Source organism: Alosa sapidissima, chromosome 5 (genome assembly GCF_018492685.1).
Source record: "Alosa sapidissima isolate fAloSap1 chromosome 5, fAloSap1.pri, whole genome shotgun sequence".
In the NCBI taxonomy this organism is placed as follows: Eukaryota; Metazoa; Chordata; class Actinopteri; order Clupeiformes; family Clupeidae; genus Alosa; species Alosa sapidissima.
This window is the reverse complement of record NC_055961.1, coordinates 9,186,843-9,203,772: the sequence shown is the minus strand read 5'-3', so window position 1 is coordinate 9,203,772 and position 16,930 is coordinate 9,186,843. Positions and strand designations below refer to the sequence as shown.

At 44.3% G+C, this 16,930-nt stretch overlaps 1 protein-coding gene across 6 annotated transcripts in view; it reads right to left on the bottom strand.

The window, feature by feature from the left end:
• Positions 1-2,617: 2,617 nt before the first annotated feature.
• The window catches only part of nrg2a (neuregulin 2a), a 76,927-nt gene continuing 62,614 nt past the window's right edge, over positions 2,618-16,930 (bottom strand). For 2 of the 6 annotated variants that reach the window (XM_042092526.1, XM_042092532.1), the window contains exons 6-11: positions 11,683-11,785; positions 11,259-11,394; positions 10,997-11,124; positions 10,644-10,721; positions 10,072-10,293; positions 2,618-7,424 (exon numbers count right to left, since the gene is read on the bottom strand). In XM_042092526.1, the coding sequence (XP_041948460.1) occupies positions 6,722-7,424; positions 10,072-10,293; positions 10,644-10,721; positions 10,997-11,124; positions 11,259-11,394; positions 11,683-11,785 (1,370 nt within the window). In that variant the 3' untranslated portion in view covers positions 2,618-6,721. Of the gene's footprint in view, positions 7,425-10,071; positions 10,294-10,643; positions 10,722-10,996; positions 11,125-11,258; positions 11,395-11,682; positions 11,786-13,831; positions 13,856-16,930 lie in introns of all 6 variants that reach the window. The other 4 variants (XM_042092527.1, XM_042092530.1, XM_042092528.1 and 1 more) reach the window with 4 other exon arrangements.

Genomic DNA, 16,930 nt, shown 5'->3' with positions numbered 1-16,930 from the left:
AAGCCCAATTCAATGCCACATTCAGTCAACTCTTTAAACAATGCACAATGTTACCCATATATGGTCCATTTTTATACAGTTTCTCCTCAATCAGTCCTTAATGCAACAGCAAATGGCTACCAATAGAAATACATAATTGGTTGGATACATTTAGCTATGTGGAAATGTAGTCTCTCTAATGTGTGTTCGAAGGGTTTGTTTGAACTTAAAACATTGCCATCTAGTGGCACATACACGTACCTTCACATAACTTTCAAAACACTGTCTCTTCTTTTATTATCTGCGCCATGCAGCCTGACAGGAACAGATGACCACAGGGCAAAACTCTCTTTTTACACAATGTGCACATCATAGTTAGGTGTGACAGGCTGCCTCATAGTTTTGACAGCCCAGATCAGTGACAGACTTTGTTGCATGCACACACTTGCTCGGCACGCCAGGCTACCTGGAGAGAACCCCAGTACACATTCATCACCAGCAGCCAGAGAGGGATTGCGTCTCCCCCGCCAGGCCGCCACTGTAACATGCATCACGCACGCGTCGATGTGCAGAGCTGATCAAGCGGCGCCGTCCTCTGGAGGAGCAGGACCGAGCAGGCACGCATGGGAAGGGCCTTATCTGGTTGTAAGGTCAATAGTAGACATGACAGCCCCAAACACTACCCATCCGGACTAACACGCCCCACACAAAGACATATACAAACACTGAGGTGTTCCTGCGGATGTGTGCTGTCGCTGTACGGTGTACACATGGCAAATGTCTCAGTGAGGAATAGTTTTGGGGTGGGAGATGCTGGTGTCCTTCTGCCAGTGCCTTAGAGCGCCGTTTCGCATTGTTGCTCCACAGAGTGCTGGGTCTGTCACGTCGCTCTCCCCATAAGTCGTCGCTCTACCCATGTGGTAAGGTTACTTTAATGAGGGTGTGCAGTTCAATCACGAGTTGTGTCTGTGCTTGTAGTAGTAACAGCAGCGTGCCTGGTTACAGCAGTTGTTGTGTGTGTCTCTGAAGTGCATGTTAGCCATCTCTCGTCTCACGGTCACACCTGGTTTGCACAGTGCAGACCATGCAAGGGAAAAAAACTGTTCACTTTGAAGCACTACACACTCTGGTTATTTCAACACTAGCAACTTCCCCATGAGATAATACTCTCTATGGTAAAATATATTGTGAAACAACAAGTTTAAATGAAGTATTGGGAATCAGCTTGCAGAGTGCAGGTGTGTGCTTAGAATGGGTGCGATGTTTGATGCTCCTAGCAAATCTGGCCTCATTCGATGTTACAAGCAGTTTTATTGAGATGGTCTAGAATGTAAACAAACTAGATTTGACTGGACAATTGCTCTTTAGTGCGTGTATGTGTGGGTTCCCTCCCTTCTGTTTGCAATCAGTGATCTGAATGTGGTGAACATGCACATGCACGCAGAGTGTACTGTCAGTACATTTTGCTGGTGTCTGCTTTTGCACCTCACGTAAAGCTGTGTTTCAGCTGGAGGAGTGGAGTACACAGCTGCGTAGCCTGGTGCCTGTCTTCAGGGTGTTGATTTACTATTGGTAGATAGCCCAATCCATATGAGCTAAACGCGCATGCCGAATAGGTTCTAGGGGCTTGCTCAACATGCTGTGTTTTAGTTTAGTTAGGTATAGTGTAGAGTATAGAATGAGTGGTGATCCTCACAGGACGAGCTGCCTTTCGCTGAGGAATTGATTTGGCATAGACTCCTCGTGTCACACGGTTCACAACAGTTGGATGTGTTTATATTTATGAGTCGTGCAAATGGCAGAAATCCTCAGTTTGTGTGTTTGTGCTGTGTAAAGAAATCGGGACCGACCTACAGAGGCCCCATAAAACAAATCAAACAGCCTGTGCGTGTCCTGCACCCTCCACCATGTTCTGCAGGTTGTTCAAACTTTGGACAGCACAAAAATATTTGCTACAATGTTGCACCCATGACTGGAGAAAGACAGATACATTATAGATCTTATGACAGGCTTGGCCTCAGGTGAAGTGTCTTAGCGTGCAAGCTTTTGAGTTTGGGTTTGATTTTTCTGCTTTTAAGGAATGTTTTTCTTTTTTTTCTTAATTTTCCCACATCAACAAAACAGTAACCTGCCCAAAGTCAGCAGTGAGAGTTTGCGTGACCTTGCAACAAAGCGTGAATCAGATGTCCAAATTGATGTGAATTGATGAATTCCAACTGAAATGCTGCCTGTGAGGGTCCTCAGGAGGATAACCAATCTCGCCGCCTTTCAGGAAGGGGAACAAGGGCTGTCTTCCCTTTTCACGCTCAACTAGCCGCTCAACAGACTGCTCAAACCAGCCATTCAGTATTTTCAAAAAATGAAGTTCTTTTTTAAATGACATCAGACTAATTATCAACAATCACATTTTAAAATCTATGACTGAAAGTGTGTTGGCAGGCTTACAATGCCTTTGAGAGTGAGAATACAGTATGTGACTGCAACTAAGTGTTTGTAATTGGAAACATGCAAACCATGTTGTTTTGTGGTGGCTAATCTAAGGTCCACTGGCAATGTACACATTCAGTAAATCTTATTTGTTGTCAATTCTGTTGTTGTGAGTTTGCAAAAAGAAGGAAACAGTTCCTATGACTCCGAGGTCGTATTAAATCTCTTTTTTAATGCAGATTAAAAAATGGAAAACAAGCTTTGTATTGGAGACATCCGTTAGTACTCCTTGCACCAGAACTGAGCCAACCGTAAGTGTCAGAGGTTTGTCTCCAGACAATGACAATTTGCATACATAACTGGAAAACATATCCCTAAGGAGCACTTCCCACACTGCAATGACTATTACTAAGTTTCACTCTATGAAGCAGTAGGATCTCACTGCAATTTGCATGGCTAGGTAAAAAGTAAAAGACCTCTCCTGAGGTAATTAACTAGTACACCCCATGCAGGTTGTTGCATGCACACCATCTATGTTAAGTAGGAGAGCTGTCATAGACTGGTTTGTTCAAGCTTTTTGTTTGGCAACTAAACTAAAACATTGTGAAGCATATGTTTCAGGTTTAAGCATGTCAGCGTTGACCAGAAAGAACAAAACACATAAAAACTGATAGTTGATCAGGGTCGTCGGGGGAAAGACATGTGTCTGGTGGTGATGGAACCCAGATGAATGTCTTGGAAACGTCTCCCAGGTCAGGGGGAATTGCTTGACACCGAGGCCTCAGCCCCGTGCAGCTGGATGTGTGAAGCACACTAACAACTCCCTTTGGCGGCTCTTAAAAACATCGCCCCCAATACACACCGACATGACCTCCCATGGACACATCTATTTCTCTCTCCCTCTCTCCCACACACACACACACACACACACACATTATGTAAATGCTTAGGTGTCTAACCATTACATAGACAATGTCATAATCTAAAATATCCTAATTAGAGTTATGTAATACATATACAATGAACAAATAGTTTCTGACAGTAACTTTCTCCGTACACAATGGGGTGTGACTCTACCACACACACACACACGGAATGTTGAAACTTTATTACACCTATACATTTATTTCTGCACAGTCTACCATGCTGTCAAACTATAGCACACACACACACAAACACAAACACACACAAAAACACACACACATCCACACACACAGAGGAGAGAGAGGGAAATCGATGTGCTGAGCAATAGTTCAACTTCATGGTTTTGTGTCTTGTCTTACATCAAATGCAATGCTCTGACACTCTGATAGATCTTGGAGGCAATGGGAGCTAATAGTACTCAGTTGTATATAGTGCTGGTATGGTCAAGCTGACATCTAAGCCTGCAATGCTTGGGCCAGATGGAGATTTACTCATGGAAACTGTGGTGATTGCTCTCTCCAACATTTGCAGACTTGACCGTCTCACAGTGACCAGGTCAAATGGCAAGGGCAAACAATTCATACAAGTGCTTTTCTATAGACCCTGCTGCTGTTCCAATATCAGACAGCCCATCTGAATGGACATATTTTAACACATAGCGTGTCCTTGCACAGATATGACCACATTTGTTTAAAATTATACGAATAAAGATTTATTTTGCCATAAGAACAGATGGGTTCTTTTTCATTTTTTTTAAATTTACAATCTATGACAATCTTGCATTTTCTTCTTTTTTCTCTAGCATATTCCAAGAATGGACATGGAGTGGGAGTTGGGGGGTAGGGGTGGGGTTCTTTTTTATTGCTGAATGTTAAATGAAACACACTTTCACTGACTGGAAAAATGTCTGCTGCTTTTACCATGCACCCATCTAACCTTGACCACAAGGACATGCAGGGTCGGGGGTGGGGTTAAACGTTTCAAGCGAGGAAGAAATCCAAAAAGGAACAGTCGAAAAGAAACTGGCAGGACATAACTGTCAAAATTCTAGTTGGGGCTGGGTCAGGGGGGGGGGGGGGTCACATTAAAACTAACTAGAGAAGCACACTCTTTCTTTTTTTGCATTTCTCAAATATACAAATAAGAGTCTAAATGCAATGTAAGGGGGATGGACAGAGGGATTGTGGGATTGCTGTGAGTGGAAACCCTTTCTAGACTAAAGTATGCCCGTGTCACTGTTTTGTCACAAAACTGTACTGTTGGAGCTCTACCTTTCAAAATGGCTGCTTTTTCTTCTAAACATATAACTTTGTTTTTTTATTTGTTTCATTGATGTACTGGATAGTTTTCAACAACATCAGCTCCCTCCCCTCACATTAACTGAAAATATGCCAATGTAGGCTATTATTACACTCTTGTCACTGAAATAGTTCATCTTTATTCACATTTGTCTTTTCCACACAAGAGGCTGGATAATGGCATAAAGTTTTTTTTTCTCTCATAGCTGGAGGCCATCTGACTTAAAAATGTGTGAAAGACAAAGTGGAGTGACATGTCTGTCAGTTGTTTTCATTTCATCTACCACTGAAAGTAAAAGTGAGGTTGCTTGAAGTTTAGACAATCTAGGTGAAATAACATTAATCAGTGCACAAAGCCAAAGCAAATAATAATAATAATAATAATAATAATAATAATAATAATAATAATAATATATGAACATCATTTGGTATGCACTACGGAAAAAAAAAACATGTCAGGAAATCACAGTTTATAAACACTGCACAAGTGTTTTCTAGAAATCATCATCGGACAAGGCTAAATATAAAGGCAGCATATTCTGGCTTTTCTTGACCCCTCAAATTATTCATTGAGTCCTCTTGATTGTGTGAACGAACTTCCTTCGTCTGTCTTTGTCTCTTTGTCTCCCTTTAACCCACTGGGGGAAACGGGACAAAGTTTACAGGAAGAGGGCCTGTTCTAACGACTAATGAGATTCTAGGTTTGATAGCTGTGTGTGTGTGTTTGAGCGGAGGGTTCCAAGAGTGCAGGGTGTATATGTGTGTGTGTGTGTGTGTGTGTGTGTGTGAGTGACTCTTTGGGCATGTGTCAGTCTGTGTGTGTGTGTGTGTGTGTGTGTGTGTGTCTGTGTGTGTCAGTCTGTGTGTGTTGGCGTGCCAGAAAGCTCCTGAGACACTGTTTGGTTCCCTATGTGAGCTGCTGAAACAGAGGGATACATGAGGGCACATGGAGGATCATGGGAAACATGAGATGCGTTTGGTGGAATGCATTCAATTCTTTTTTTCTTTGTTTTGTATTGTTTTGTGAATTACCATACAACCATGGCCTTCTGTCAAATATAACTTCCTTTGCCTTGACTTTACCAAAGCCACAACAAAATTAAACAAATCCTTCTGAGGTAAAAGGACACCCATATGTCCAGAAGCTTGTTTTCTTGGAGGGGGGAGGGGAGGGGGCTGATAAACTGCATATCAGCTGACCACATGTCAAACCCCATCACACTAGCAGCAGCAGCGGCATCCACCCATCCTCACACCCGCAACCCAGCGTCCCCCTCTCTGCTCACGCCGTGAGCCCCAGCGGGCGACCTCGGTGCTCCCCACACCTCGCACTGGACACCAGGGCCGACCTCAGTGCTCCCCACACCTCGCACTGGACACCAGGGGGACAGCATGGGCGGGATAAGACGACATGTTTGGAGAGACATATAACATGCACCCTGCCCTTCATTTTTCAGAAAAGAAAGTCAAAGAGTCCCTCTTTGCATTTGTCAGGACTCCTGTTTGAAAAGCTAATAATAATAATAATAATAATAATAATAATAATAATAATAATAATAATAAACATTTATGTGAATTATATTCATGTAAACATACACCTTATGTTTGAGTGGTTTATATTGCATGAATGATGACAGGGGCAATGTCACAGTTCAGATGGGGGTTTGCTCCAAAAAAAAGAGAACACAACCTGAAAAAGAAAGGAAGGAGGCCAAACAGAGAGAACAAAAAGAATAAATGTGTATAAAAAATGAGGCGTCCATATAAGAAAGGCTACAAAAAACTCCATTGGCCCTCTGGTATCGGCATACAGCAAAAGGCACCACAATATTACTCTATTTTTTAAGTTGTGAAAAAATTGGCACGTCTTTTTTATGCTGTAAATCAAAATGTACATATAAATAGAGTTTTCCCTATAAAAAAAGTCTTTGCTGTTAACTAGTAGACAACTTTTGCTAAAATGAAAATAAATATTTCATTTGTTTAGAATATCTGTCAGTTATATAAAATAAAAATATTTCTTATAGGTGCAGGTCTATAGTATATTGATTTCTTGTTGATAGGTTGTTTTTTCCATTCCTCTCTCACTGGCTCTAGTGGGGCACATTGTCCGCTTTGGACCGTGAGTGCGTGAGTCTGGTCTGTGCGGCGGTCCCACGAGCAGCGCTGTGCCGGCCCGACGCGTGTGAAGTCCGACTGTCGGCCGGTCTGTAGATGATGGCCGGCTCGGCGTTCATGTTCTGCATGCTGAGGAAGGGCGTGTTCTCGCCCTCCTCCTCCTCTGACTCGCTGTCCGACAGGCGGCCGGCCCGCGCGGCCGCAGCGGCCTCCTCGTAGCCCCGCGGCGACACGTGGCCGTTCAGTCTGGACCTCCGCCAGCGTCTGCCTCCGCCGCCGCCGCCGCCGCCGCCGCTTCTCTTTGGTTGCTCCAGAGAGGAGAGGTACTCCTGCGTGGTCTCGTACTCGTCGTCCTCGCCCGCCGGCCGGTAGGGGCTGGACGGCAGGCTGCCCGTGCTGTCGTTCAGGTAGGCGCTGCGGCGCTGCTGCCGGTAGCTGTCGTGGCCCGGGCCTCCCGGGCGCGGCTGGGCATCGTGCAGGGGCACCTGGTAGCGGCGCAGCAGTAGGGGCGCCTCGTCCTCCAGCTCCAGCGGGTAGGGGGTGTGTGCGGCCGGGGGCAAGGACATGGCGTGGCTGGCGTTAGGGGAGGTGATCTGGAAGGTAGGCACCTGCGGGGGCAGTGAGTAATGGAAGTCCACGGGCGACAGGCGGGCCGGCGTGGTCAAGGCGGACACATACCTGCACGCAGTGGTCAGGGGGACAGATGGATTGATGAGGAAAGAAGAAAAATGAGTGTCAGAAATGAGCAAAATCCCCACAACCTTTATAAGTATATATACTTTTTTTGATCCCGTGAGGGAAATTTGGTCTCTGCATTTATCCCAGTCCGTGAAACACACACAGCACACAGTGTACACTCAGGGCCAGATGTACTAATGCGTTTGCGCCTACTTCAGGCGTACTTGTTTCGCAACATGCGTGTAAAATCATTGCGAGGTATGTACAAACAGGCCGCAATGATGTAAAAGTGCAAACTGCCTGTCGCGGGAGCTGAACGTGGCAAATTGCGTTTTTCGTGTCATGCATATGCATTCATGGGAGGATCCAGGGGAAAAGTGGGAGTTTCCTGAAAGCGCACGTCTATTCTGCGCCTAAATACTTCCGCCTTGTAAAAGCAGGTGTTAATCCAAATTAATAAGAGAACCTTTCAAAGACAACAGAATCGCTATTTAGAGCACCAGTTTTGTAAGTCTTTGTACTATCAAAAGCAACCTCAACTTTCGTTGGCTTTTCGAATGTCTTACTTTCACGTCATTCACTTAAACTTTCCTACTTGCTAGATTTGTCCAATCTTCCATAGCCTACGTGCACAAGTACTTTGAGTAGAACTACTGATCTCCATGATCTCCCTGCTTGTTGACATCTTATCATGTATGGCATTATTTCACAATCGCTAAAGTTTGATTCTTTTTAATGTTGTCATCCGTTAACTTCATTCAACTGTGCTTGTATGTAGGCTCTGCCATTCAGTTGTGGATGTTCGTAAATTGCGTTTATGGGCGGAGAAAGGCAGAGAAAGGCGCAGATTACACTATGGATTGAACGATTGATAAATACGACGGAAACTTGGGTCTGACAGCGTTCGCTATCTGCGGTTTCTCCATGACGCTGATAACGCTATGTTCGCAAATGTACGTACATCTGGCCCACAGTGAGGTGAAGCACACACTAATCCCGGCGCAGTGAGCTGCCTGCATCAACAGTGACGCTCGGGGAGCAGTGAGAGGTTAGGTGCCTTGCTCAAGGGCACTTCAGTCGTGCCTACTGGTCGGGGTTCAAACCGGCAACCCTCCGGTTACAGGTCCGAAGTGCTAACCAGTAGGCCACGGCTGCCCAACAACAAGATAACAATAATAATAATAATAACAACCAATAACAAGAGTTGTAATTGATTAACTCACTTTTGATAGGGACAGTGCACATTGACCAATGGACAAAATACTGCAAATGAGTCAGCATTAGCCATATGGGCTCAGTATCACTTATTGTCTCTAGCTCTTAAAAAAGAAACCTGGGATGAACATTATCGGCCAGTTTTCTGTACATAGATCAACTGGAGATTTTTGTTGAAGCTTGCATTTAGTCTTGGACTAGGCCCGATCACAATTCAATTCAAATTCTTCCATCAGTGTAGGAAAAACAAAGTGATTGTTGGCAGTGATAGGAACAAGCACCTAACATCGAGGTGCACATTTGCCAGTCGATGACCGCATATGCTTAAGATTATGAGGACTCCTGCCTCCAGTGTTTGCTGATTGATGTGAGTGGGCCTCCCTCTCCTCAGTCTGTCTGCTCACATGGTGATGTATGGCTCCTCCAGAGCTGCAGTGAGCACATTAGGACACAGCACTCTGAAGGGCTCAATGGCCAAACGACATCACTGGAGCACTGCCGTAATGAATGGGACCACTGTGAAGCAGTCCACTATGGACAAGTGTAACACTGTAATTATGGCGCACTAACAGATGGGCGCCTGTGCCGCGTACTACTTACAGAAACTCCCCTGTTAGCTTAGCTTATGTCAGGCTACACTTCATCATGGAAGCCAATAATTTCCCTCCTGCTCTCTCGGGGGACTTCCTCCTAAATCAGATGCGACTGACTTCCGATGACTTTTATTATATGCCCGTGTGCGTGGCCAGTAAGCTATGCGTTTTAGAGTTTTCACAGACACAGGTCAAAGCCTTGTTTTTAAAAAAAAAAAAAAAAAAAAAAGATCTTTCATCTCCCGTTTAGTGTACCAAGACCAGGCAGTGACATCCACAGCAACAGCTCAATCAGCTGGAGGACTGAGGTTCAGAGATGAGCCAGAGCCTCCACCTGCCGCTGCCCCCTTCCCTCCACCCCCACCCCCACCCCACCAGGCCCCTTAGGCTCACACAAGAGCTGCATTACCCATGAGATTATGTGTTGTTCAGCTCTCGCTAAATTAATGAAGCCCAGGTGGTATAGAGTCCCACTTTTTTTTTTTTTTTTGCTCGCCATGGCTCAGAGCTTGTGGTGTTCTTCAAAAACAAAAACCACAGCACCACATAACCACTACACAATGGGCTTCACCTCTCCTCTAGAATATGTTTGTAGCTATAATTTGTGACAAAGTGCCTCAGTGCTTACTGTTGCATACAGCATTTAAATGCTTAAGCCAGCATCCAAAATGCTTAGAGGGTGCAGTAAATCCAAGCTGTCTAGACAAAATGAATAAATAAATGAGACTGCGCTGACCACAAGTGGAAATTAGCATTGTATATAGCTGGCAAAGCTTCGAAACAGAAAAAAAGATACAGCGTGTGTGTGCAGGGCTGCAGCTAGAGGGCGCCGTTCCCACCTGTCACTGTGTGGAGAATCCCCCAGGGAGTCGAAGGAGTCTCCGTACTGCAGGCTGCCCCGGTGCGGCTCTGAGTAGCCACAGTGGGCTGCCCGCCTAGCCCGTGCCTCCATGCACGCTGGGCTGCTGCATTTACTGGTCCCCACTGAGGACGACATCATGCCCGGGGAGTCCGACATGATGCTGTCCGTCCGCTCCAGGCTCCAGGTACGCTCCTCGTGTCTGAAGGACAGGTGGAACAAGGAACGAGGGAGAGAGGGAGAGAAGGAGAGAAACTATGAGACCGTCTGAGAAGAGGAGAGGTCATGGGAAAACAAATAATAAAAGTGACATGTAAAGAAAAGAGGAAAAAACGTTCCCATAATGTCATGTTAGTGGGATAACATAAGCTAGTCATCCCAGAGAAACCAATGAAGCCAATGCCCTGAAAGAGCCCAAAAGCCCGGAGGAAGGAAGCAGAAGGTCTGGAGGAGTGCAGTGAAAATCCAAAAGGGATGAATACAGGAGGCCTAGAAGTGGCAAGCTGAGAGGCGCACACCAGGGGCCGAGGGAACTCCTGAAGGGAAAGTTACCTGAGATATAACCACGGTGGGTGGTGAATGGAGGCAGGCCGCTGTGACCAGCTGTGTGTGATAAGGTAAGGCTGGTATCTGGAACATAATCAGTTGGGTTTCATGGCCTGTGATTTGATAGATCTTACAACAATAGCCCTATGGGCGACTGAGCAAAAAACAAGCCTGTGGTTTGTTTACTAGAATTATAGTCACAACCATTAAATGAGAAAAACACTTATTTAGTTTCTATGGCCACAGCTATGTACTCAGTTACGCTTTCATAAAATGCCACCCTGATTGTTGTGTGACAGGTTGGGGTAGGGGTGTGCGGGGGTTCCGAAACTAGCGTGACTCCACTAGCAGGGACACACCTCTGAGTGGAGGAATGGGCGTGGGTGGACGAGTTGTGGGATCTGGAAGACGCTCGGCTGCCTGGAAACGAAACTGCCGCTCCATGCTGAATGATACGCTCTGTGGCTGGGACGTTCTTGGAGATATACTGTGGAGACAGACAGAGGGACAAAAAACATGTCAGCCTTGCCCTTGAGTCAAGCACAAGATGGGAAAATACTGATTCATGGCCACTGAGGCCCTTTGGCACTGGCAGTGCACCAAAGTGGTCATCAAACTCACATCGACCATAGGTATCTCCTCTGGGCCTGGGCCGGGGTGATTGGGTCCGTTGGCCAGGTTGCGGTTGGGGTGATCCACACACATGTTCTGCCGCAGGTGATTGTGCATCTTCTTCTTCTGTTTCCTGGGGGGCAGACTATAGTGAGGCTTCCGTCATTTCAACAGACACAACAGCAAAGATGTCTTTCCATTCAACAACATGGCAACAACATGACAATCAGGTCATACATACAGGTTAGTACAGAATGTATGGAAACATCTAAATATTTTTGGCCAGTTACAATGTCTGCTTATATACATGGAGATTTAATATATTGATGTAAAAATATGATTTATGAATCTATAAAAAAAAAACACCCTGTGGATTCTATAGTATTTTTATTTTGTAAATAAGGATATGAATGTAGTATGTGTGTTGACTTACTTGGTTTTGCAGTAGGCGACGACACAGACGATGCCCACCACCAGCAGAGCCACACAGATCCCGGTGATTGTCAGGACTCTCTTCTGATAAAGCTCCTCTGCCTCTGCACACGCACAGATGGGGAAGAGCGATGTGAGAGGCTGCCTGGCAAAGCACACGGCCTGGCCTCTCTTTCTGCCTGACTCCCTCAGCTGGCTCCACAGAGCTGCATTTTCTCTCCCTGACAAGCTTGTCCGTCCTGACTACATTGGTGACTACTTGTCCACCCTCATTTAAGCCTTGCTGTTGCGTTTCAGGGAACACGGTCAAGCCTGGAGGCTGTCTCGAAAAGGTATTTCTCGTGAGACACTGAACTGGATCGAGACCAACACAACTTTCTGGGCTGATGGCAGAACACCCATGGTGGCTGTGGATACACCTGCACCAATGGGTCAGGGCTCTAGTTCTGAACGCCAGTTTCTTCAGCTGGTTTTCATTTTTATGGACATCTACTGGAAATCTAACAAAGGGTGAATTGGCAATGCGGCTATAGTACAAGCTTTTCATTATAATAAATTGATCTGAGGTAATACATTGGCTTGAATGGAGTATAGACAGTATGGAGGGACTATGGACTACCAACACCTGCTTGAGTCTAGGATCATGTAGAGAAACCCCCATATGAGAAGTATATGGCAAGCTATCGTGAGAAGGGTGGGCCTTTTATATATAAGGAGCACACACAGACATTCAATATGTTTTTCAAAACAGATAATCTAGCATGCTCTAGCATTGGCAAACCACTATAACTGAAATGCAATAGCTAAAATCAAAACTTTGAATAAAGAATAATTTTTTGATGAAGCATACAGAAATGGCAATACAAGGTATTTCGATGATGGGAGAACATTCAAAAAATGGGGTGATCATGAAGAAAAGAAGAAGAGGAGGCAAAGAAAGAGACATGTACATGAACAACACAAGAAGAGGGTAAGGAGTTTCATGACCAGAACGAGATGTTATAGCATGATGGGGATAGTCGACTAGCAAAGCGGGTAAAGAGGATGGTAGGCAAGGAGGAGGAGATGACAAAGCAATTTCAAAGGCAATCTCTGAAGCCTCTCGGAGAGGACTGGAGTTAGGTCAGGTCTTCTTTGCAGAACTCATCCCCCTTGCAAAAGATTTACTAAAAACTGCATTATACTAGAACAATATTGATCAACTCTACATAGTAAACAAAACTCTACTAATTTGTTACTTCTGGCAATATTGCCACCAAGGTAGTGTAGTTTTAGTGGGGAATTTATTCCCTCTATATGCAAAGCAGAACCCTGAGAGCAATCCTGACAAAACGTTACAGTTCTTTCAAGTCCCTAAATGACATAGGAATGTGTGAGCGAGTGTGTGAGCTACGTTGATTAAAGGGGTGAGCCGACTCCTGAGAAACTTGCGAGGTGTGTTGGTGATTACGCTGTTGTCACTGCCAACAGCACTTGAGGACATACACAAACAAAATGTACACTTGTGGTGTTTACGCCGTTGTAAACAGCGGCCACGCTCAAAGCCGCAGCGGCTTGCGCAGATCACGATCACCCCCGCAAAGCAAGAGCCACACAGAGAAAATTCAGTGAATCAAAACTGTACCGCCAGCACGCAACCATCATCTTTCCGCAGCCAATTTGTAGTTCGGAAATTCTGCTTTAATGGGCGAACGTGTCAACGATACATCTCAAATAAAACATCTGGTAGGCCTATGTTGCAACATATGAAATCTGCCCTTGAGTTGTTGGAGAACACTGAACACTAAATTCGAGTTTACACAAATTCAAAACATCTGTGGTGATGTCATCACCAACACCAATGTTATAAATGTTATAATTCACTAACATCTTAAGCCAATAAGAAAGCATGGCCTCTAAAATCCACCATATCTAATGTCTATCCTGCTTCCTGAGGGATGAGTTCTGTGATAAAGACGACTTACATGCTGACACTGGAGGGAGGACCTCCTCTACTCAAGGGCCCGGCTGATTGATAGATTGATTGGTTAATCAATTAGTCCATTTGCTTTAGAGTCCACCTCACAGAAGGAAATGGGAGCATGACAAATGGTAGAAGATCTACACAGCTCTAGTTAATCTTGCAATCAAAATGAAGGATTGGTCCATACCCATAAATTCAATCCCAAGAGACTCTGCAATTGCAGAATGTTGACACAAGAGAAAAAAAACAAGAGAGAGAGAGAGAAGAGAACAGAGAACAGTTTAGGAGAGCTTTTAAATAACATACACAACACAAATATCTAAGCATCATGTGAACCGTGTTGTGAGATGTTAGAGCGACATTAGACAGATAAGTTAGTAACAGACAGAGGACATTAGATGCCCTTCAGATTTACGCATTATAAATCCAAGGCAAAAGCACACAGGACAGAGGCAAGCATGCAGTCTACCCCACTATCACCACAGGTCTCCTCATTACCTTTCCAATACAATTAATGAACCATTGCATCATGAAAATCAAATGCTCATGCAACTACCGATATACACTCTGTATCCATTTCATAGAGACACTTATATATGGTTTAGCTGGGTTAGTCAGATATTCTTTTACTTTCATTATTGTAATGTTACGAGTGCATTTTTTCATTTCCTTAGTAAGTTGAGTTATGGACATTCAAAATGGACAACTCCTTCATTGAGGTGCAGTGTAGTGTAGTCCCTCTGTATCTCATTTGTGATGGCCTTTATAAATCAGCAGACAGATGGTCATTTATTTTCATTTGAGTGTTTTGAATATAACTGTGTTTAGCATTTTGATGCATACAGTAACACTTAACAATATTGTGAATCCCTGTTAATGAGAGTGATAAAACGGTGAAATGAACATCAGCATAATGCTGAGAATGTTCCCAGCACGTCAATAATGCAAGGCTGTGCTGATACTGATATTGATTTCAGCCCTGTTGCACTGTAGAATTCATACGCAAAGGATTAACATGCTAATGTCCCTGTCCTGCTGAAGACGGCTTGGGAGAAAGCAGCTTACATTCCCCCCCCCCAGCTGTGGCGAGAGAAGCTCTGCGTCTGGAGAGAGACGTGCGGACAAAGCTCCACCCTGCTAGCCGAGCTTCTCTCCTGACGAACAGCTCACATACAGAACCTATGCTGCGGCGAATCGCAGCCGTTGCCATGACAACGGGCATCCAGCAGCCATAGCTTGGTTAAGGAGCAGAAGCCATACAGATGTCTGTACATTTGGCCGTGTCTCAATACATTTCCATTTCCAGGCCGCATGTCTCTCCTACTGTCCTTTACAAGTGCACAGGGCAAAAGACAGGTTCAAGGGCATTTGGTTTAAAGCTACTGGAAGCCATTTTTTTAACAGGCCTACTTAAGATGACAGTCTTTACATTGTAACAGTAGCCACTAAAATAGAAGCAGTCATATTGATCAATCAGAAAAGTTCCAAAATGGAGGACATTTTTGGCTGCCAATCATCTTGTATTTGGATATGGTGGCACATTTTACCAGTTTAAGCCATTTCAGGAAGTAGACCTATTCAATCTATTCACTGTTGATAGTTTACTTTGTATCAAGTGTTGGGCATATTCTTTCCTAATCCCGATTAACCTGGAGGGCTGAATTACAGTCCTCTATTGACTGGGCAAGATTTATTGCACTATGTAGTCTTCCATTGTCAGAGAGGAAGGTCTACCTTCCTTATTTTTGTATTTTTTATTGTTTTAGCTGTTGTCAAGGGCTTATTCTCAGTCCTACTCTTGTGTCAACGTGCACCGACAAGTTCCCCCCATCCTAACTTTGTCTCCTCTATAGTCACGCAAAACTGAAAATGTCAAAGAACTCTCCACCGTCATGAACTATAATTATGATTGAGGGTTTGGTAAACTCTGGATCATTGTGGGTTTTAATTTTTTTTTATTGTACATTTAACTTGCCATCACTACCAGTGTTAACATGTTGTCTATAAACCCCGAGCAGTAGATTTCACAAACTATGTTATCTAAATCCAAGCAGGTATGATTAGGGTTTATTATGGTTAGGGTTAGACAGCTCAAACTGTGTATTCTTTACTGTATTCTCATTGGTTGGTTAATTTGTTAACTGCTCCTACAGTCTGTTTTAATCATTATTGTTAGCTACTTGTTTTTTGTGTATGTATACTTATTTAGGGAGAGGGAGAGAAAATATTTAATAATACTCAAAAAACATTTCAGCTGACATGATGTAACATGACATGATATTGGAGCCTGGAGTCAAATTAGACTGTAAATATGCTGTTTCCGTGCGCGCGCGTGTGTGTGTGTGTGTGTGTGTGTGTGTGTGTGTGCGCGCAGTGTTCAGGTCTCTTTTTTTTTTTAAAGCTTGGCTCTATACTTGATCATTTTATTTGCGTAGTAAATCAATTCTGAGTAAGATTCCTCCGAGTCAGACAGCCCCGTCCCTGGTCTGTTTCATGCCAATCCTAACATTTATTCTGGTATCAGTCTGTTGGCTATATGTCCGGGCTTCGTTAAGGCCTACAGTAAATATGTGTTAAATCCACAGTCATGCTGAAAAAGCAAACACTGTCACTGACCCAAGCTCAGAGGCACCGTTTCTGTCCAGTCTGTGAGGTCATGGGACCCAACAGCGCTGAGGCATTAGCAGTGGAGCTGGCGAGCCACATTTGAGGCATTAGCAGTGTAGCTGGCGAGCCACATTTGAGGCATTAGCAGTGGATTTGGCGAGCCACATTTGCTTTGCTGTACCCTACGTGGGGTTGGAGCCTGTTGAGGCGCTGATGGGGCAACTTGGAAATGTTCATATATTATTACAATGAAATAACTCTTTGAATGTGCCTCTACGTGTTTTAAATGTTGCCATTTACTTGGAGAGGAGAAGGAATTTTAGGACGCTTCAGTATATAATGAGCCTACCTGAGGTTATTAGGAGTTGGAGTTATGCACTCGATCAAATGTTTTTCGGTTACCCTGAAGCATCCAGGGCTGGTGTGGGTGGTTAATAGGTTTATAGTTTATAGTAATCTCTTACAACAAACTGCTACTGTGGTCAGTCGGTAATGTTTGTTTAGAGAAAATAAAAATGTGCAAAAAAACATTACAGCCATTTCCATAATGACTCTTTCCCCATCATGAGTGTTTACGCAAGGAAAATACCCGACTGCTGCTGTTGTGAATGTGACGTAGCCATCTCTTAAGTGCCCAATGAGACACTCAGGCTTCCATAATCAGCTAGTAAATAAGCAG